The 22,760-nt window shown below is 39.5% G+C and overlaps 1 protein-coding gene across 8 annotated transcripts in view; it reads left to right on the forward strand.

The window, feature by feature from the left end:
• The first annotated feature begins 2,291 nt into the window (after positions 1-2,291).
• The window catches only part of DNM3 (dynamin 3), a 660,520-nt gene continuing 640,051 nt past the window's right edge, over positions 2,292-22,760 (forward strand). For 4 of the 8 annotated variants that reach the window (XM_055582241.1, XM_055582242.1, XM_055582238.1 and 1 more), the window contains exon 1: positions 2,292-2,608. In XM_055582241.1, coding sequence (XP_055438216.1) covers positions 2,448-2,608 — 161 coding nt within the window. In that variant the 5' untranslated portion in view covers positions 2,292-2,447. The remainder of the gene's footprint in view (positions 2,609-22,760) is intronic. The other 4 variants (XM_055582239.1, XM_055582243.1, XR_008714900.1 and 1 more) reach the window with 2 other exon arrangements.

The following is a 22,760-nucleotide window of genomic DNA, read 5'->3' on the forward strand; positions in this document are numbered from 1 at the left end:
TCAATATGCCAGCAAATTTGGAAAACTCAGCAGTGGCCACAGGACTGGAAAAGGTCAGTTTTCATTCCAATCCCAAAGAAAGGCAATGCCAAAAAATGTTCAAACTACCGCACAATTGCACTCATCTCACACACTGGTAAAGTAATGCTCAAAATTCTCCAAGCCAGGCTTCAACAATACTTGAACTGTGAACTTCCAGTTGTTCAAGCTGGTTTTAGAAAAGGCAGAGGACCAAGAAACCAAATTGCCAACATCTGCTGGATCATCAAAAAAGCAAGAGAGTTCCAGAAAACCATCTATTTCTGCTTAAGACTATGCCAAAGCCTTTGTGTGGATCACAATAAACTGTGGAAAATTCTGAAAGAGATGGGCATACCAGACCACCTGACCTGCCTCTTGAGAAACCTGTATGCAAGTCAGGAAGCAACAGTTAGAACTGGACATGGAACAACAGCCTGGTTCCAAATAGGAAAAGGAGTATGTCAAGGCTGTATATTGTCACCCTGCTTATTTAATTTATATGCAGAGTACATCATGAGAAACTCTGGGCTAGAAGAAGCACAAGCTGGAATCAGGATTGCTGGGAGAAATATCAATAACCTCAGATATGCAGATGATACTACCCTTATGGCAGAAAGTGATAGGAACTAAAAAGCCTCTAGATGAAAGTGAAAGAGGAGAGTGAAAAAGTTGGCTTAAAGCTCAACAGTCAGAAAACTAAGATCATGGCATCTGGTCCCATCACTTCATGGCAAATAGATGGGGAAACAGTGGAATCAGTGTCAGACTATTTTGGGGGGCTCCAAAATCACTGCAGATGGTGATTGCAGCCATGAAATTAACAAACGCTTACTCCTTGAAAGGAAAATTACAACTAACCTAGACAGCATATTAAAAAGCAGAGACATTACTTTGCCAACAAAGGTCTGTCCTGTCAAGGCTATGGTTTTTCCAGTGGTCATGTATGGATGTGAAAGTTGGACTGTGAAGAAAGCTGAGCGCCGAAGAATTGATGCTTTTGAACTGTGGTGCTGGAGAAGACTCTTGAGAGTCCCTTGCACTGCAAGGAGATCCAGCCAGTCCATCCTAAAGGAGACCGGTCCTGGATGTTCATTGGAAGGACTGATGCTGAAGCTGAAACTCCAATACTTTGGCCATGTCATGCAAAGAGTTGACTCATTGGAAAAGACCCTGATAATGGGGGGGATTGGGGGCAGAGGAGAATAGGATGACAGAGGATGAGATGGCTGGATGGCATCACCGACTCGATGGACATGAGTTTGGGTAAACTCCCGGAGTTGGTGATGGACAGGGAGGCCTGGTGTGCTGCGTTTCATGGAGTTGCAAAGAGTCGGACATGACTGAGCGACTGAACTGAACTAGTGATTATGTGTAGTTCATGCCATGGGGAAGTCCTCAGGTAGACTAAAACGTTCATGAATTAAATCCTGAGTAGTATGAGTATTTGAAATGAGGATCTGCCCAATGAGGATGAGAGAAGCATGACAATTTATCCTTCTGTGTCCCCAACACAAAGCATAAGATCCAACGCAGTCACTTAGTTCGCTAAATTTAAGAGAATGGGAGCAGAATACATGGTTATTGATAGAGCCCATAGGAGGTAGATTAGGAGGAGAAATGGAATGAAGAGTCACAAAGGACAGAATGAACTTGAAGAGGGCGAGTGGTGCCAGGTAAGCACAATGGACTCTACCTTTGCTTCTGCAGGGCTAGAAGAACCCAGCGGTTCAAGTTGTATGATTAGGTAGGGTCAGAATACGCAGGGCCTGAAACGGATATCAGATTGGAGAATTTCAGACTCCAAAAGGCCGGCCACCCCAAGAAAAGCCGGGGTTCTGGAGTGGGCCGTGAGAACAAGAGATTTCCTTTCGGGAGGTGCACTCTGGAGGCATTGCACTGGTGGTGGCATCTGAGCTGCTGCTGCGGCCGGTGGCGACAGTGCTGAGCTGTTACCGGTGGAGTGCTTTCCACTGGACTTTGGCTTACGGTAGCTACTGAAAGGGAACAGTGCTTTAGGCTGGTGCTGCTATTTCATGCCGTTCCCTGTCCAAGTGCTGTTAACTCTATCTCTGAACCTTGGCACCAGATGACAGAGGCGGTGGCATCTGGCCGCAGCTGGGAGGCAGTGCATGCGCGCCGGGCGGGGATGTCTAGCTGCGAAGCCTAGCGCACAGCAGCCGCCCATCGCGGCGAGGGCGGGGCGGTCGCGAAATCAGGCCACGCCCCCACTCGCCTGCGCAGGCGCGTTTCGGGGCCGTTGCTGTCAGGAGCGCACTAGAGGCCGGACAGTGGCGGGATCCGACGTCTGGCTGTACCCTGCTGACTAAACCCAGCGCGGCAGCGGCGGCAAGGGCGGCGCGGCCCCGGCTCCCTGCCAGGTCGCAGAGACTAGCAGGGACTAGCGGGCAGCCGGCGGCGCAGGCACAATGGGGAATCGGGAGATGGAGGAGCTCATCCCTCTGGTGAACCGTCTGCAGGATGCCTTCTCCGCGCTGGGACAGAGCTGCCTGCTGGAGCTGCCTCAGATCGCCGTGGTGGGCGGCCAGAGCGCCGGCAAGAGCTCGGTGCTCGAGAACTTCGTGGGCAGGTGAGCACGCGAGGGGAAGGGTGGAAGGCGGGGGCGACCCCACTTCAGGCCGCTGGAGCGTCGAGGGCAGGAGCCCGAGGCTGAACCAGGGGTTGCAGCGGATCGGAGGGAAGAGCGGCAGTGTCAGTGAGGGCGGGCGGGGTCGTCCCGGCTCCGGGCATCCTCCGTCCCTCCCCGCCTGGTGGCCCTCCTGTCTGCCTTTCATCCTGCGATACAAAGCCATTTCCTCCCGTCCTCCGGTCTGGGAGTCGGGGAGGGGGTCCGCCCCAGGATGACTTCCCCCTCCCGCCTGGTGCGCGCCAGCCCGGGGGACAGCCTGAATGCGTAGCGCTCCCGGGCGCTTCCCAGTCCCCTTTCTGTTTTCCCGGCTCAATATCCTCCTCCTTTTCCTGTCAGCCTCCCCAGGCTCTCCGCGAGGCTGTGGGGTTCATTTCCCTGCCCCTCCCCCCTTGGAGATGCTTTCCTTCTCGCCCTGGTTCTCGGCTCCTGTCAGCTGTCTACTGTTCGAGACAGTCGTCGCCTGCCCCTAGCAGGGGAGGCGGGGTTCGAGGAGAAAGAAATCGTTTGTTGTGGTGAGGCTTTAACCCGCGACGCTTCCCCACCGTTCTCCTCACTAAGGAGTCCAACAATAAAAGGTGGTTTTGTTTGCGTGTGCACCTACTCACAGCTCCAGGCATACGTGAGAGAAACCGAGGCAGAGACTCTGAGAGGGGGGGTGCACTGGGACTTGTGTTGTCCAGGTGCCATGTCATTCCTGCATCATCTTGGAATGGACCTGCATCTTTCTCGTACTCTCTCTGCACCCCCTTCCCCAGCATCATCTTCGATTCCCTAAGCTTTTATTTGTCCTGCGAACCTTCAAGTTAACAGCTGAATTGAAATTATGATTCCAGGTTTCGTAGTTACTCTTAATTCAGAAAAACCCAAATAATTCATTTTTAAATTGGGAATCAGCATTCCCCCCCCCCCCCCCCCCCACCACCACTGAGCAGTGCATGAGAGATTAAGTTACCTTAACGGCCTTGGCTGAGGAGTGCAGACATTTGCTAAGAAAAGCCCATTGGAAAGCATTATGAAGGCTGAAATCTGTTTCCTAGTAATAAACTAGGTAGAAATGTACAACAGCTGAGGGAGGGGGCCAGCGACGGTACAATACAGAGACTGTACTTGACTCTTTCAGTTTGACTGGTTAGTGATTTGGAATTCAGAAGGTTCGTGGTTTGTTTTTTGGCTTTTCTTTTCTTTTTTTGTTAGTGTTTGTGTAAAATTTAGATATTCCCACATCTTTGGGAATGGTAGTATCCATAAAGTGTATATTCTTTCTCTCAGATGATGCTCTGTCTCTCAGATGATAATCTTAAGGATATTTTTTTTCCTTCCTGTTAGAGCTAGAAAGCTAAGAAACCTAGTTTAAAAAAAAGTAAAATTGCTGACAGTTGGCTGTTGTCTTTGACTAAGTCACTTAATCACTTTTCTCAGTTTTATCATTAATTTTAGTAGTGAGAAAAGTGATGGTAAAGCATTTTGCCTACGTCATCATAGACTTAAGGTCTAGTGATGGATGAATATGTGATTTCAAACGTGTACACAAAACAGTCACATACATAAGGGTTTTACTGTCTTTGATTTATTGTCAATGAAATTCAGTAAATTTAAAGTGGTATCTATAGTGAAAGTGAGGTTTGATGAGGTTTTTTTTGGAGATTTACAAACTCCAGAGCATTTAACAGGAAGCCTTAATAATAATTTAACTACTTTTGTTTTTTAAACAAATACTTAAAGATTAAAATTGTAAGTAATTCAAATGCAATGACCATATTTTATGCATCTTTCATATATTTAGTCGGATGAATCTGCTTTATAAATGCACTTTTTGTGGCAAGAACTTTTGAACCTAATGTTGGGTTTATGCACATATCTTGATTCTGTTCTTGAGATTTTCAAATCCTGAACATAGTCACTGATGTTGTAATAAAATTGTAAATATCTTTCCTCACTAGCTATCCTCTTTCCAAATGAGAATTTTAAAAATCTGAAAGAGTAAAATATTTTAGCTTGAACACTCTTTATGATAGAATGAAAAATAGGGACGTTGTAAATATTATGTACACCAGAGTATTTATCAGAATACATTAGTAATTTATTGGTAATTTAATTTACCAATAATTAAATACTGCAAGAATGTCAAGTCAAAGGAAAGGATGGGCATAAAGAAAAAACTGATTTAATAAATATAGCAAGGCTTTATTATCTGTAGAGATGACACCTGCCAGCAGAACTTATATATTAGATGAAAATTTAATTAAAAAAGTAATTTGATTTTAGTAAAGGTTTCAGTCATTGAATTATTGAGGAATCTAATTTCTAATTATAAACAAACCTTAGGGAAAAAGGAGTTAAGTTTTTTGGAGTATTTTGTTAGGAGATTCATTCTAGGTGGAAAAAACTGCTCATATTGCACTGTAACCTTTTATCTTTTTATTATCCAGAAATTTTTCAATAAAGATAAGGTTCTTTAAGAATGAAACTTTCCTCTTTTACATATAGCGGTTTTCATTTTAAGGCTCTGACCTCTATGCAGTTATTGAATGCAGTCATAAAACAAGGGCTCATTACTTGGGTAAATTAGTAGCATTTGTTCACCATTTAAGCTTATCCTCTTAAATAATGATGCATTTTCTTCTTAACATTTAGCAATCCATGTTTAGTGGACTGTCTCGTCCTCTGTCTGTTTATATTGATTTTTTTGACACCACTGAATGAATTTGGATGTGAATTTGTTTACTTCATTTAACTATAACTAAAATCCAATTTTGGGGACAAGTTTTGAGACTGTTATAAATAAAATGAGTCTTGAAGGAACTACTTGTTTGTGATTTTCTTGTTAAAGTGATGAATTTACATATTAATATAATGTAATATAGTGTGAGAAACCAAATTGTTCTTTTGGGTGTTCAGATGAGATATAGGCTCTCAGTGAGAGGCAGCTTAATGTCTAATGAATAGAAGGTGAGACTCAGTGGTCTGAATATAGGGGTTCACTAGATGGCATGGGGTCTGTCCATTGGTCTTGTTTGTGTGTAGAAGAATTTATTCAACTACTGAACACGCCCCCCCCACACTTTTTTTTAACAGTACAGTGAGATGATGATAATGGTCAATGTTTATAGAGTATTCATAATGCATCAGGTGCTGTTTTAGGTGCTTTTACATAGATAATCTCATTGAATCCTCTTAACCTCCCAAAGAGGAGGATACTCTTAAGAGTTCCATTTCACAGAAGAGGAAATTGAGATTTAGAGACTTTGAGTAACTTGAGAAGGTGATTTTTTTTTTTTTTAATTTGGAGTATAATCGCTTTTGGAGAAGGAAATGGCAACTCACTCTATTATTCTTGCCTCAAAAATTTCAAGGACAGAGGAGCCTGGTGGGCTACAGTCAATGGGGTTGCAAAGAGTTGGACAAGACTTAGCTGCTAAACAACAGCATAATTGCTTTACAATATTGTGTTGGTTTCTGCTATACAATAACGTGAATCAACTATCTGTATACATATATCGCCTCCCTCCCGCCTCCCCTTGCCTCATCCTATGTCTGTAGGTCATCACAGACCAGAGCTGAGCTCGCTCTGCTGTATGTATCAGCTTCCCACTAGCTAGCTATTTTACACATGGTATGTATATATGTCAATGCTACTCTCTCAATTCATGCCACCCTTTCCTTCCCCTGCTGTATCCACAGCTCCGTTTTATACCTCTGCAGTCTCTAATCCTGCCCTGCCAATAGGTTCATCAGTACAATTTTTCTAGATTCTACATATGTGTGTTAATACATGATAACTGGTTTTTTTCATTCTGACTTATTCACTCTATATGACAGACAAGGTTCATCCATATCACTGTGAATGACCCAATGTCATTCCTTTTTATGGCTGAGTAATGTACCATTGTGTATATGTACCACACCTTCTTCATCTGTGGGTGGGCACATCCACTCATCAGTGGGTGGGCATTTAGGTTGCTGCTGAAGTTGAATTTAATTTAACATAAAATCAATGGAGCTGGGATTCAGCCTGAGGTATCTGGGCTTTATACTTGTGCTCTAAAACCTCTGGGCTGTATTGAACTCCTCCCTATTGAGATTTACCATTTTCTCTGATAAATACTTTTGACGTCTTTCTTTGATCACACTTCAAATCACCACCTAAAATAATAAGAAACTGCTATATTAATAATTTCATTCATAATTTATTTACATCAGTCTGTCTTGCCTCATTTCACAGAGGGTTTGAGGCAACCCCTTAAGTAGAAGCAACATGAGTTAAGAGATAAGTATTTTTCTTTACTATATTAGACATTCTTGAAGGGAGCTCTAAGATGTAATTAGATTATTTTTTTAAGTATGTGTTGAGAGGGAATATAACTTGTTTATAGTGGTGTTAAGTGAAACTGTACTAGTAGCTAATGTGTAAATGCTTTTTAATGATATACTTGTTAGAAACATTAGTTCTTCAATGCTAATTATGTAGGCAGAGGATTCACATTATTTTATTCTAGCCTAAATGGTAAAATAGACTTTCAATTGTGCACAAGTTGGTTTTTTGATGAGTGGGGGTCAAATAAAAGATAAAGTGAGTATGTTGAGGGGAGTTCATGTCAATGTGAAAATCTCATGTAAGGTATATTTATTTGGTTGTAAAGTTTCTAAACATGGGTATGTTGATTTATCAAATTAGAGTTGTTTTGCTAGAGAACCTTAAAAGTGAACCATTTGATGCTCTTGTTGAATAGACATGACCAGATAATTTTTTAAAAATTCAAAGCCACTTATATGTCTTAGATACTAATTTATTCTTAAATCCTTTGACTGATTTCAAGAGAGTTTTTAAAAATTGAAGCAGTAAGAGTTCTCTAATTGCAAATAAGATTAGGCACAGAGCATGCATTTTAGTGAACTTATTAATTCAGAAATAGTTTTATTTTAAAAAATATCAAAGCATCTGATTAGTGAATATTTTTCAACAAATGGCTTCCAAGTATTAAAGTTATTAGATAAATGAGTGCTAACAATTAAAATATGATAATTGTTGAAAATCATACTTCATGGTTCCCAAGAGCTTATTTAAAGTGTCAGAAACATGAACTCTGTTTTATCCAACAGTTAATTTTTATAAAATTAAATATATATATATTTATAAATATAAATATAAATTATATTTTTAAATTTTTAAATTTTTTAAATTAAAATATAAATTATAATTATAAATAAAAATAACAAAGATTTTTACTGTATTCACATGTGCAATATACTTTTAGGTTATCACAAATTCAGTTTGTAGGATTTAATTCTAACAATCAATTATTAATAATTCCTGAGAAGCAATATACTTAGGTGAACTGGACTGGATAGGATATCTCTGTTTTGAAATTTACTTATAATTAACAGATATAAAAAAAATGCACTGGATTAACTTCTTTAAGAATGAAGTTGGGGAGATGTTGTTACCCAAAACTTTGAAGGAATGGGAACTTAATAGTTTGCTATTCTAGAGAGTAGGTTCTTGGGTCCTTTACCAACGGGACATACATTTAGTAAATTGTTTGTCTTAGGTAGTCAGTACTTTGTGCTGGGCCTAATAAGTAGAGTTAAATTATGATGTTTTGCTTAAATTACGATTAATTTTAAGAAAGGACTGCAAGCAGCTAAAAGAAATAGAAGAGTTTTTCTTTTCCTCTTCCACCAGAGCCACATCAAGAGAACTCAGTGCTAGTATACTGTATAGAACAATCCATTTATTTTCCAGATGGCCAAAGTTTTGTCTACGTCTGCTTTGCTTTTTTCTCACACTCAGCATTAATTTAAAAATTCTAAAGGATTGTGTTATAGTAAAAATGAACATTATAAAGTGGAACGAAGGAGGAGGCCAGGATTTGTTTCGCCTTACTTGTTGGCAGGCATGGATGCTGTTAGACACATTTCATGCCTTCATACCTTGTTTTCACATCCCCATGTTAATAAGCAAGGAGATTCAGGGTTAGAGAGACAAGTAATTTGTGCAAGGTCACATGACTAGCAAGTGGCCAAGTCTTTAGGGATTTAGTCTTAGGTGTGGTTCTGGTTGATAACTCTTGAGAAATGTGGGCAAATAAAGTCAATGAGTGGGTATTATTGAATTCTAGGTATCCTGGGTAAGAATGTAGAAGGAAGTATGAATGTACAGAAGCTGATGTATATATAAAAAGAGAATTGACAGCATAAGGTACGAGACCACAAATTTCAAAGATTTTGCAAAATGAAATATATGAAATATAATGAAAACTAAATGGGACAAAATAATTTATACTGTGTCAATTTATTCCTACAGAAAAGAAAAACCTCTGAAAAACTACAGTTCTGAAATTGAGTTGCGATATAGTGGAAAATAGACAGTATTGGAGATATCAGTGTCATTTGGCAGCCGGTATCATTTTAGCTCAAGGCTGCATGCACTGAAGTATCGATGTTAAAGCAGGGAGGTGGTAATCTGTGTCTCAGTGTTTGACTTGACAAAAAGGCATTGAATTTAGATTGTCAGTTTATCACAAAGAGACACTGTATGTTGCATAGGGCCTGTGAGAAGAGTAGCAGGAAAGAATAGAGGTTGGGGAGATTAAAAATATAACTGGATACATTGAGGGTGGGATGGATCAGATCAACTAAGGAGCTTGAAGGCACTAATACTTAAGGGAGGTGGAATTCTATTTTTTAAGAATAAGGCATTTAGTTAAAGGAGTGGAGTAAGTAGAAGACAAAATGTTAGGGAAAATGTTCTAAAAGCAAACTTGAGAATAGAATGTATTTACAAAGGAAGGTACAGGCAGAGGGAAGGTTGATACTAAGTGATTTGCATTATTGAGTTAAACACCATTCTAGAAAATTAAAAGGTTTATTAATACTAAATTGGTGTGGTTTTTTTTTTTTTTTTTGGTCAGAGCTGGCTTAGCTTTTTAAAAATCAGTAGTGGAGATAGGCATTTCAATAGGTTCTATAAGAAACTTTCTTCTGGCTTTACTTTTGCTCACTTCTTGGAGCTACATTAGGATACAGAGAAACAAGAGATTTGCCCAAGGTCAGAAATAGAATCAGAGTTGAGTTTGGAACTTGGTGTTTAGAACTGGGAGCCCTGTGTCAGTTCATCATCTTCTCTTTCTCCTCTTATCGTTTTAAAGTACCTCCCTCTCATCCTCACTACCTCCTTTCCCCATTTCTTTCCATTGGACCAATCTTTCCTTCTCCTTGTTACTCCTCTCCATTACTTCTCTTGATGGTAGACCAGCAATGAATTTTTTTTTCCTCCATACAAAATAGGGTAAAGAGACAGGGAACAGGATGTTTCTCAGGCTAATACACTGTTCCTAGTGGCAAAGAACCTGCCTGCCCATGCAGGAGACACTGGAGACCCAAGTTCGATCCCTGGGTCCGGAAGATCCCCTGGAGGAGTAAATGGCAACCCACTCCAGTATTCTTGCTTGGAGAATTTCCTGGACAGAGGAGCCTGATGGGCTATAGTTCGAAGAGTTGGACACTACTGAGCAACCAAACACAACTCATACACTAGAGTAAATTGTAACTTTTGGGAAACAGATGGGCCTGGGAAAAGACTGTATGAAATAGTGGATGTTTTCACACTTTATTAATATTTTCCTACCAGTTGTGCATATCTAGAAAGTCGTGCCTGGGTTGGTCACTGATTGGCCTTGCTTAAACTGGGGAAAGCTTCTGAAATGTTGTGTGTAAGTTAAGTAATATAATGAAAAGGTTACTATGTAAGAAGTGGGTGAGATTTTTGAGAGAAAGAATGAATTATTTAATCCATGAATTATATGAATGATACAGTATTGCTTTTAGATTTTGTCTTTCCTGTAAACATCCCTGCTGAAGATTCTGTTTCCAGGAGTTTAAAGTGTGTGTCTCAATGCTTCTTTGTGATGGTGTCTTATTTTCATTTCCCACAGCTTAAAGGTCGTGCTATCTCTGGGAATAACACAGTCATACCTATTAGAAGTGAGTAGGGCTTCTGCAGGACTTTATTGTCTGTTGTTTTTGTGGCTTGAAATTGAAAAGACTAATCCATTTAAATAATTTGATGGGTGCTTTAATCTCACTTAATATATTTGTTTTCTTAGACCCTGAAAAAGCCAGAATTTGGAAAGAAGTCATCATATTCTGGTGATTGAGGGCAGGCTTTGCTGCTAGGCACATTAGTCCCACCTCTGACTCCATAATGGATACAAACATGGCGTCTCAGCAAGGCACTGAACTTCACTGAGATTTAATTTCCTCATTTGCAATATAAAGACAGTAATACAGACTTCATTGTTTTATGTGCTTTTGGGTTCCAAGTAAGATGGTGTAAAGTGTGTGACCTATAATAAGCATTTAATAAGTGATTTCTATGATACTGTGATTTATTAGAAAAACGTGTATTTCATCATTCACATGACCAAAATATAATTCTCAAATATATTTGGTCTGTGTGCATAGTTTCTCACTTATAGTTCCCCAAACCCTTGGAATTACCTAAGTTTTGAAAAAAGGTGTCTTCTGTTAGGTTAATGAGGTGACTTTTGGAAAGCACCCAAGCATGAGGGCCCTTTGCCAGTGGAACCAACCTTGTGATTAGAGGGTTGGAAATCTCAGTCTCATCCCCGTGCCCATTCCTCCCCCAATCCCCCCGCAATCTCTAGGGAGAGGAGAGGGGCTTGAAGTCAAATCAGTTACCAATGGCCAGTGACCTTTTTTTTTTAAATTTATTTATTTATTTATGGCTGTGCTGGGTCTTTATTGCTGCATGCTGGATTTCTCTAGTTGTCGTGAGTGGAGACTTCTCTCTAGTTGTGGTGCATGGCCTTCTTATTGTGGCGTATGGCTTCTAGGGCATGCAGGCTTCAATAGTTGCTGCTTTTGGGCTTAGTTGCGCCATGGCATGTGGTATCTTCCAGGACCAGGGATCATACCTGAGTCCCCTGCATCGCAAGGTGGATTCTTAATCACTGGACCACCAGGGAAGTCTGCCAGTGGCTGATGATTTAATCTATCACAACTATGTAATGAAGCTTCCATAAAAAAACAAAAAGGGCAAAATTCAGAGAGCTTTTGGGCTGGCAAACACATGGAGATTTGGGGAGAGTGGTGTACCTGGAGAAGGAATGGAAGTTCCTCGCCCTTTCCCCATACCTTGTGCTATATGTCTCTTCCATATGGCTTCCTGATATATACCTATTTATAATAAAACAGTAGTAAAATAAATAAAATGCTTCTCTGAGTTTTCTGAACTGCTCTAACAAGTTGTTTGGACCAAGGAGGAGGTCGTGGGAACATCTAATCTGTAGCTGCTGCTAAGTCGCTTCAGTCGTGTCCGACTCTGCATGACCCCATAGACGGAAGCCCACCAGGTTCCCCTGTCCCTGGGATTCTCCAGGCAAGAACACTGGAGTGGGTTGCCATTTCCTTCTCCAATGCCTGAAAGTGAAAAGTGAAAGTGAAATCGTTCAGGCGTGTCTGACTCTTCGTGACCGCATGGACTGCAGCCTACCAGGCTCCTCTGCCCATGGGATTTTCCAGGCAATAGTACTGGAGTGGGTTGCCATTGCCTTCTCCAAATCTGAAGCTAGTTGGTTAGAAACATTTCTAACAACCTGGGCTTTAGATTGGTGCCTGAAGTTGCAGGAGAGGGTGGTCTTGTGGAACTGAGCTGTCAACCTGTGAAGTCTGAGGCTTTCTCCAGGTAGATCGTGTCAGAACTGAGTTGAATTGTAGGATACCCAGCTGTTGTCCAGAGCACTGCTTATTGTTGGTGTGAGAAACCACCTCTGCATGTTGGAATTGGTACTAGAATCCATTTGTTTAATGGTTATTAGTTTTAGTCTTTTATCTAGAAATGGACAATTTCTAACTTTTTAAAACAAGCAAATCTAGGAGAGAAGATAGTAGTGTTTAATGTGCATGGCCTGTAATAGTGCATTCAATAAATGATTGCTATTAGTTTAAGTCTTTTATCTAAACTGGACATTTTCTGAAACCAAAGCAAATTTAGGAAAGACAATAGATAGTAATGTCTATTTACAAATTTTTTGTGCATGTTGGAAGATCACAGCTGCATCAAAATGCTAACTTTTAGATCTAACTTAAAGATTTAAAAATTACAAAGTTTAGTTCTGGATCTTAAAGTATATTTGGATCCTTTTAAAAGAAAGCATTACCCACATTTAGCATCACTCCAGTGTATATTTAAACAGATATATACAAGTCCAGTTTGTATACTCTTCCTTCCCAAGAGTTCCAAAGTACTTCTCATTTATTTTTATTAATCCTTATGGTATCCCTGAGAGTATAGTAAAAGCATGTTTTATTAACTTCAATTTAGAAATATGGATGGTTGAACTGGAAAAAGTTAAGTAACATGCTAGGGTTTGAATGGCAAATACCAGAGATAATGAACATAGAGTTAATCACATAGAGATAATACAATTAAAAGGAATTTTGCTGAAATTATTTTCAGATACTCTCCTGGAGAATGAATTTTAAGCAAATTATTTAATTCTGTGATATTGATAAACCATTCTTAGCATATCTTTATCTTTTGGAAATGTTAGATGAAGTTGTAGGCAAAGATGAAGGTAGAAGTGGGAAAAACAACTGAGTCAGACTGATGAAGGAGGACAACTTAGCAAGAATATTAGTGAAGGTCAAGGAAGAGAAATGACCTATAGCCAAGGAATCAGGAGGTAAGATAGAAAAATAGTGTCAGGTGCTATTAGACCTTACAGAAGTATCAAGCTTCTTGAAGTAGGTGTTGAAGTAATACCCATGACTTTATTTTCAGTGGAAAGATTCATATCTTGAGTTGATTGACATTTTCACAACTTGTTAACCTCCAGTTTTATCTCTGAGCTAGTTAACTGGTTCCATTTGGAATTACATTTTCTTTATGTTTCTAGGTATGCCTCAAGCTTTGTGTAAGAATAGTTTTGGATTATCCAGAGGAGGCTTAGAGCTTTGTGTGTATGTGTGTCTGTTTTCTAGTTAATAAAACAGAAGCCCATTATTTTCATATATTTTAAGGAGGAGAAAAGATTTGAAGAAAAAACACAAATAGAATCTAAAAAGGAGGGAGTTATGAGTATTTGTGAGTTATTTAGTTTGAGGTGGATTTAATTTATACCCACAGTAGATGTTCCCCGGATGTTTGTTAAAAGAAATACCTTGGATGAGCTGAGGCAACATGATGGAAATCAAGGAGAGCTAGGATTAGTCTGGTCTTTACTGTCATCCCACTGGTCTTCTCCACTCTCCCTATCTGATTTAGAGGCTCCTTTTTAGTGGTCCTTGTTCATACTTCACTGCATGGGGATCTTACTGTACAGTTGGTTGCCTTGTCTGTCTGTCCAGCCATTTGCAGCTTCCATGATGTCAGGAGTGCTTGCACTTCATTTGTCATCTTCTATAAACAATGCTGGCATGTAGTAGGAGCTAAATGAATGACTTAGCTGTGTGATTGTATATGTTTATCCAAGCTGAAGCATATGTTCTTCATCAATACATTTATTGAGGATGGGGTGGATGTTGGACTGGATGCATTTTTTTCAAACAAGAGTATCAGAGTTCTTTCCAGGTAATGATAAGTTCTGTATTGTGAAACTTTTGTGTTAGTTGTATATTTGTATATGTGTACCATGCTGCAGTATAAAATGTATTTCTTACTATGGTTGTCCTCAAAATGGTTGAATGCCTCTGGACTAGATTAAATCTAATGTTACTTCTAGTCGTTTATTTAATTATTCTGTATTTCCATGCTAGGACATATCTTTGTATAACAGAAGACAAAATTCACAGTATACTATTTTACTAGGTGAGTTAAAATGAAGATAATTTTATTATTTTTATTTTTTAAAATTAATTGAAAAAGGAATATGCCTATGTGATTACACCTCTGACATTCCAATAGTGCATATAGTAAAAATTGTCTCTCACCAAGGTTTCTTATTTATTAAGTTGTTTAATCTGCATATCTGACAGATTATTTCTGGGTTATATTTTCTTTACATGATGTCGTTCTGATTTTTGAGGGCAGAGAGAGTTTAAGAACCTTGTCTGGTTGTAGGTAAGTGATTAAACCAGTTGAAAAAGAACATGTTTGAAAATTCTTTTAGCAGATGGATTATTCACTCACTGTGTCATTTACAGTCCCCTACATGCAAGAAAATGTGAGGTTCTTTGCATATAACAGCTCCTTCAAAGAACTTGGTGACCCCAAAGGGTACAAGCGTTGATATGCACAGGCTGTTGTTACCAGGGTAATGAGGCTAACAAATTTGGCAAACCACTTCAGTATTCTTGCCTTGAGAACCCCATGAAGAGTATGAAAAGGCAAAAAATTATGACACTGAAATATGAACTCCCCAGGTCAGTAGGTGCCCAGTATGCTACTGGAGAAGAGTGGAGAAATAACTCCAGAAAGAGTGAAGCGACGGAGCCAAAGCAAAAACAATGCCCAGTTATGGATGTGACTGACAATGGAAGCAGAGTCCAATGCTGTTAAAAGCAATATTGCATAGGAACCTGGAATGTTAGGTCCTTGAATCAAGGTAAATTAGTAGAAGTAGTCAAACAGGAGATGGCAAGGGTGAACATTGACATTTTAGGAATCAGTGAACTAAAATGGACTGGAATGGATGAATTTAATTCAGATGACCATAATATCTACTACTGTGGGCAAGAATCCCTTAGTATAAATGGAGTAGCCCACATAGTCAACAGAGTCCAAAATGCAGTACTTGGTGCAATCTCAAAAATGACAGAATGATCTCTGTTCGTTTCCAAGACAAACCATTCAATATCACAGTAATCCAAGTCTATACCCCAATCAGTAATGCTGAAGAAGCTGAAATTGAACGGTTCTATGAAGACCTACAAGACCTTCTAGGAAAAAACAAACAAACAAACACCCAAGAAAGGTGTCCTTTTCATCACAGGGGACTGGAATGCAAAAGCAGAAAGTCAAGAGATACCTGAAGTAACAGGCAAATTTGGCTTTGGAGTACAAAATGAAGCAGGGCAAAGGCTAACACATTTTTGCCAAGAGAATGCACTGGTCATAGCAAACACCGTCTTCCAACAACACAAGAGAATACTCTACACATGGACATCACCAGATGGTCAATACAGAAATCAGACTGATTATATTGCATGCAGCCAAAGATGGAGAAGCCCTATACAGTCAGCCAAAACAAAACTGGGAGCTGACTGTGGCTCAGATCATGAACTCCTTATTGCCAAATTCAGACTTAAATTGAAGAAAGTAGGGAAAACCATTAGACCATTCAGGTATGACCTAAATCAAATCCCTTATGATTATACAGTGGAAGTAACAAATAGATTCAAGATATTAGATCTGATAGAGTACCAGAAAAATTATGGACAGAGGTTTGTGACATTGTACAGGAGGCAGTGATCAAAACCATCCCCAAGAAAAAGAAATGCAAAAAGGCAAAATGGTTGTCTGAGGAGGCCTTACAAATAGCTGAGAAAAGAAGAGAAGGGAAAGATATGAAAAAGGAAGTGAAAGGAGAAAAGGAAAGATATACCCGTTTGAATGCAGAGTTCCAAAGAATAGCAAGGAGAGATAAGAAAGCCTTCCTCAGTGATCAATGCAAAGAAATAGAGGAAAACAATAGAATGGGAAAGACTAGAGATCTCTTCAAGAAAATTAGAGATACCAAGGGAACATTTCATGCAAAGATGAACACAATAAAGGAGAGAAATGGTATGGACCTAAAGGAAGCAGAAGATATTAAGAAGAGGTGGTAAGAATACACAGAAGAACTGTACAAAAAAAGATCTTCATGACCCAGATAATCACAATGGTATGATCACTTACTACAGCCAGACATCATGGAAGGTGAAGTCAGGTGGCTTTAAGAAGCATCACTATGAACAAAGCTAGAAGAGGTGATGCAATTCCAGTTGAGCTATTTCAAATGCTAAAAGATGATGCTGTGAAAGTGCTGCATTCAGTATGCCAGCAAATTTGAAAAACTCAGCAGTGGCCACAGGACTGGAAAAAGTCAGTTTTCATTCCAATCCCAAAGAAGGGCAATGCCAAAGAATGTTCAAACTACCTCACAATTGCACTTATCTCACACACTAGCAAAATAATGCTCAAAATTCTCCAAGCCAGGCTTCAACAGTGTGTGAACCGTAAACTTCCACATGTTCAAGCTGGTTTTAGAAAAGGCAGAGGAACCAGAGATCAAATTGCCAACATCTGTTGAATCATCAAAACAAGCAAGAAAATTCCAGAAAAACATCTACTTCTGCTTTAGTGATTATGCCAAAGCCTTTGATGGTGTAGATCACAACAAACTGTGGAAAATTCTTAAAGAGACGGGAATGCCAGACCACCTTACCTGCCTCCTGAGAAATCGGTATGCAGGTCAAGAAGCAACAATTAGGACCGGACATTTGGAACAACAGACTGGTTCCAAATAGGGAAAGGAGTACGTCAAGGCTGTATATTGTCACCCTGCTTATTTAACTTATATGCAGAGTACATCATATGAAATGCTGGGCTGGAGGAAACACAAGCTGGAATCACGATTGCCGGGAGAAATATCAATAACCTCAGATATGCAGATGACACCACTCTTATGGCAGAAACTGAAGAAGAACTAAAGAGCCTCTTGATGAAAGTGAAAGAGGAGAGTGAAAAAGTTGGCTTAAAAGTTAACATTCAAAAAACAAAGATCATGGCATCTGGTCCCATCACTTCATGGCAAATAGATGGGGAAATAATGGAAACAGTGACAGACTTTATTTTTTTGGGCTCCAGAATCACTGCAGACTGTGACTGCAGCCATGAAATTAAAAGATGCTCCTTGGAAGAAAAACTATGACCAACCTAGATAGCATATTAAAAAGCAGAGACATTACTTTACCAATAAAGGTCCATCTAGCCAAAGCCATGGTTTTTCCAGTAGTCATGTATGGATATGAGAATTGGACTGTGAAGAAAGCTGAGCGCCGAAGAATTGATGCTTTTGAACTGTGGTGTTGGAGAAGACTCTTGAGAGTCCATTGGACTGCAAGGAAATCCAAGCAGTCCATCCTAAAGGAAATCAGTCCTGGATATTCATTGGAAAGACTGATGCTGAAGCTGAAACTCCAGTACTTTGGCTACTTGATGTGATGAACTGACTCGTTGGAAAAGACCTTGATGCTGGAAAAGATTGAAGGTGGGAGGAGAAGGGGATGACAGAGGATGAGATGGTTGGATGGCCTCACTGACTCAATGGACATGAGTCTGAGCAAGCCCCGGGAGTTGCTGATGTACAGGGAAGCCTGGCGTGCTGCAGTGCATGGGGTTGGGAGCAGTTGGAAAGGACTGAGTGACTGAACTGAGGCTAACAATTTTTATGCAAGGCATTTATTAGAAAGTTGTTGGCTGGATCAGGATGATGTCTTCAAATATTTGAGGAGTCATTAGTTGGAGAGGAATTAAATTGACTCTGTGTCCCCAGAAGACAGAATTTGAATAAATGGTTCAAAGTTATAGGCAGACAGATTTAAACTTAATGTAAGGAAGACTGCTCAGCAGAACAGCTAAGAAATCGAATGAGTCACCTGGAGAGCAGTAAGTATTCCATCACCAGAAGGATAGAGGCTGGGGGTAAAGACTGACTGGCTTCTTGGCATGGTGTAAATGGGAAGCAGGTTGAGCGTCTTTGAAGGTTCTTGATGTTAAAGGTTCTTGCCATCACATAGTTATTTGTTTATGATTATTACTGGAGGTGGAAGTTTAGACAGAATTTGGGCACCTTTAGAGGTGCAGAGTGGAAAGGAAAATATCACATGTCTTTGGAGAGTCCAGGAAAGATTTCTTGAGAGATGTAGGGTTTGAAAAGGGGCTTCTTAGGTGGCACAGTGGTAAAGAGTCCACTTGCCAATACAGGAGATATGGGTTCAATCCCTGGGTCAGGAAGATTCCCTGGAGAAGAAAATGGCACCCCATTTCAGTATGCTTGCCTGAAAAATTCCATGGGCAATGGAGGCTGGCAGGCTATCATCCATGGGGTCACAAAAAGTCTGGACACAACTGAGTGAATGAGCAGGGTTTGAAATGAACATGAGAGAATAAGACTTTGATAAGTTGAGATGGGGCCAGAAGTCACAGACTGCAGCCTTCTCTGACCTCTGGACGGTTCTCTAAGTTGTTCCATGCTGCTTAGCACCTCAAGGTTTATGACTGAGTTGTAGTTTTTGGTCCCTGAGGCAGGGACCAAAAACTATTGGTATTCCGCATAGTAACTTATGCAATTCTGTTTCATACACTTAATTTTTATTGAATTTTCATGAATTAAATTGTTGGCCAAACTTAAGATGGGTTGGTACTGGACATAAAGATCATGGCTTTTAGAAAGATATTTCTATTTGACACTTATGAAATAACATTATGTTTGATGAACAAATGCTCTTAGCTGGAAAACTGTTGGTAGCCCTTGTGCCTTAGTTTTTGAACTGTCCCTTCTCTCACCCGAACTTTACCATTTTTCTTATTTAAAATTTTTTTGAAAAATTGAAGTATAGTTAATTTACAGTGTTGCATTAGATTCAGGTGTACAGTATAGTGAAGTGAAGTGAAAGTTGCTCAGTCATGTCCGACTCTTTGAGACCCCATGGACTATAGAGTCCGTGGAATTCTCCAGGCCAGAATACTGGAGTGGGTAGCTGTTCCCTTTTCCAGGGAATCTTCCCAACCTAGGGATTGAACCCAGGTCTATTGCATTGCAGGCAGATTCTTTACCAGCTGAGCTACAAGGTACAGTATAGAGATTGATTTTTTTCAGATTATATTCTAAGTTATTATATGATACTGGATATAATTCCCTTCCATTTTCTTAATGATAGAAATCTACTTATGATTTTCCTATTTTGTCATCTCCCCTCTTTAGCTATGTTGGCTTAGCTCTTTCCTTCCCTATCTTTTCTTTTTTTAAACTTTTTGGCAGTGCCTTGTTGGCATGTGGGATCTTAGTTCTGCGACCAGGGACTGAACCAGCACCCCTTGCAGTAAAAGTGTGGAGTCTTAACTGCTGGACCACCCGGGAAGTTCCCTATCTTTCCAGCCCTTGCTATCTGAACTCTTGCTGAGCCCAGGAACAAATATATTTGAATTACAAGGGATGATTATATTTGAAAGGCTAGTCCATCTCAGCATTCCAAAAGCAAGTACATGTGTAAATATATGTGTATGATTTACTTGAGGAATTTGTCAAAATGTGGCTTCCTGGGTTCCACTCACGGAGACTGACTCATTGGGTCTGGTGTTAAACCAGAGTAATCTGTGTTTTTCCAAAAGCTCCTTTGGTGCTCCTGTTAGTAGTCCCAAAGTCTGGCTGCTTATCACTTCTGCAATTTCTATTATTTCTGCAGCTGTGGATAAGGAATGAAATGTATTTTCATTTCCCATCAGTACACTGAAACTGCCCTTGCCAAGGTCCCTGATCTCCAAACAGCTTTACTTTTTAAGTATCTCTAAAATTCATCACCTGTGCTTCATTCTTACAACTGGTGATGCTTAATTCTTACAATTATTGACTGAGTTCAAGTTAGCATCTTTTATCTCCTGGACTATAGGAATTTACTTAATGCTTTCCCCATCCATAACTCTTCAATCTAACTTCCACATAGCCATGATATGATTGGCACAAAATTAAAATTAAATGGTATCATTATCTGGGTGAAAACCTTTCTTTTTTTAAAATTTATTTTTAATTGAGAATAATTTGGACCCCTACCTCAAATCATATACAAAAACTAAAAATGTATAGAAGATCTAAGTGTAAAAGTTTAAACTATAAGACTCCTAGAGGAAAACACAAATGTAAATCTTAATGATTTTAGATTTGGCAGTGGTTTTTAGCTATGACAATTAAAATATAAGTGAACAAAAAATATAAAAAGTATAACTTGTGCTTCGTCAAAATTAAAAACTTTTGTGCTTTGAAGGACACTATTAAGATCATGAAAAGATAACTCAGAGAATGGGAAACTTGTTTTTGCAAGGTATATATCCAATTAAGGACTAATAACCTAAAAATAAGACAAATAATCCAATTTAAAAATGGACAAAGACTGTTTACAATAGCCAGGACATGGAAGCAATCTAGATATCCATAGGCAGATGAATGGATAAGAAAGCTGTGGTACATATACACAATGTAATATTACTCAGCTATTAAACAGAATGAATTTGAATCAGTTCTAATGAGGTGGATGAAACTGAAGCTTATTATACAGAGTGAAGTAAGTCAGAAAGAAAAATACCAATATAGTATATTAATGTGTATTTATGGAATTTATAAAGATGGTAATGATAACCCTATATGCAAGACAGCAAAAGACACACAGATGTAAAGAACAGACTGTTGGACTCTGTGGGAGAAGGTGAAGGTGGTATGATTTGAGAGAAAATCACTGAAACATGTATATTATCATATGTGAAATAGACTGCCAGTCCAGATTTGATGCGTGAGGCAGGGTGCTCAGGGCTGGTGCACTGGGATGACCCTGAGGGATGGGATGGGGAAGGGAGGTGGGAAGGAGGGTCAGGATGGGGAACACATATACACCCATGGCTGATTCATGTGAATGTATGACAAAACCACCACAATATTGTAAAGTAATTAGCCTCCAATTAAAATTTAAAAAAAAAAATAAAAATGGGCAAAGGATTTGAATAGACATTTCTCTAACATATACAAATCACCAATAAGCACTTGAAAAGATGCTCAGTATCACATTGCTGCTGCTAAGTTGCTTCAGTCATGTCCGACTCTGTGTGACCCCAGAGACAGTAGCCCACCAGGCTCCCCTGTCCCTGGGATTCTCCAGGCAAGAACACTGGAGTGGGTTGCCATTTCCTTCTCCAATGCATGAAAGTGAAAAGTGAAAGTGAAGTTGTTCAGTCGAGTCCGACTCCTAGCGACCCCATGGACTGCAGCCTAACAGGGTCCTCCGTCCATGGGATTTTCCAGGCAAGAGTACTGGAGTGGGGTGCCATTGCCTTCTCTGCAATATCACATTAGGGAGATGCATATTAAAATCATGATGAGAGGTCGCTTCATGTATACTAGAATGGGTATTATTTAAAAAAAAAGATAAGCAATAACAAGTTTCAGTGAGGATATGGAGAAACTGGAATCCTCATACATTGTTGGTGGGAGTGTAAAATTGTGAAGACACTTTGGATAACAGTTTGACAGATTCTTAAAATTGAACATAGTTATCATAATATCTAGCAATTCCACTCTTATGCAGTCACTTACAGATGAAAACCTAAGTATACACAATAACCTGTACATGAATGTTTATAGTAGCATTACTTGTAACAGCCAAAAGGTGAAAATACCCCCAATATCTATCAGTTGAGGAACAGATAAGCAAAATGTGGTATATCCATAAACAAAATGTAGTATATTCATAAATGAAACTTTATTCAGCCGTAAAAAGGAATAGAGTACTCATACATTCTACAATGTGGATGAACTTTGAAACCATTATGATAAGTGAAAGAGGGCAAATACAGAAGACCACATAGCATATTCCCTTTATGTGAAATGTCTGGAATAGGCAAATCCGTAGGGACAGAAAGCAGTTTAGTGGTTGCCAGGAGCTAAGGCAGGGTATGGAATGGAGAATGACTGCCAATGGATATGGGTTTCTTTTTGGGGTGATGAAAATGTTCTGGGATTATAGTGGTGGTGGTTGGTACAGTATTGTGAATATATTGAAAGTGACTGGGGCTTCCCTGGCAGTCCATTGGTTAAGACTTTGCCTTTCAATGCAAGGGATGTGGGTTCAATCCCTGGTAAGGGAGCAAAGATGCCTCACATTCCTGCCCCCCCCACCAATACCCCAAAACATAAAACAGAAGAGATATTGTAACAAATTCAATAAAAAAATTTTAAAAAGATCCACATTTTAAAAAGTGACTGAATTGTATACTCCCAAGGGGTGAATTTTATGGTATATAAATTGTATCTCAAGTAAAAGAAAACCTTCGGGACTAGATTAAATCACTTCAAGGAGAGACTATGGGAAAGAAAGGGAAAAG

Source organism: Bubalus kerabau, chromosome 5 (assembly GCF_029407905.1).
Source record: "Bubalus kerabau isolate K-KA32 ecotype Philippines breed swamp buffalo chromosome 5, PCC_UOA_SB_1v2, whole genome shotgun sequence".
Taxonomy (NCBI): Eukaryota; Metazoa; Chordata; class Mammalia; order Artiodactyla; family Bovidae; genus Bubalus; species Bubalus kerabau.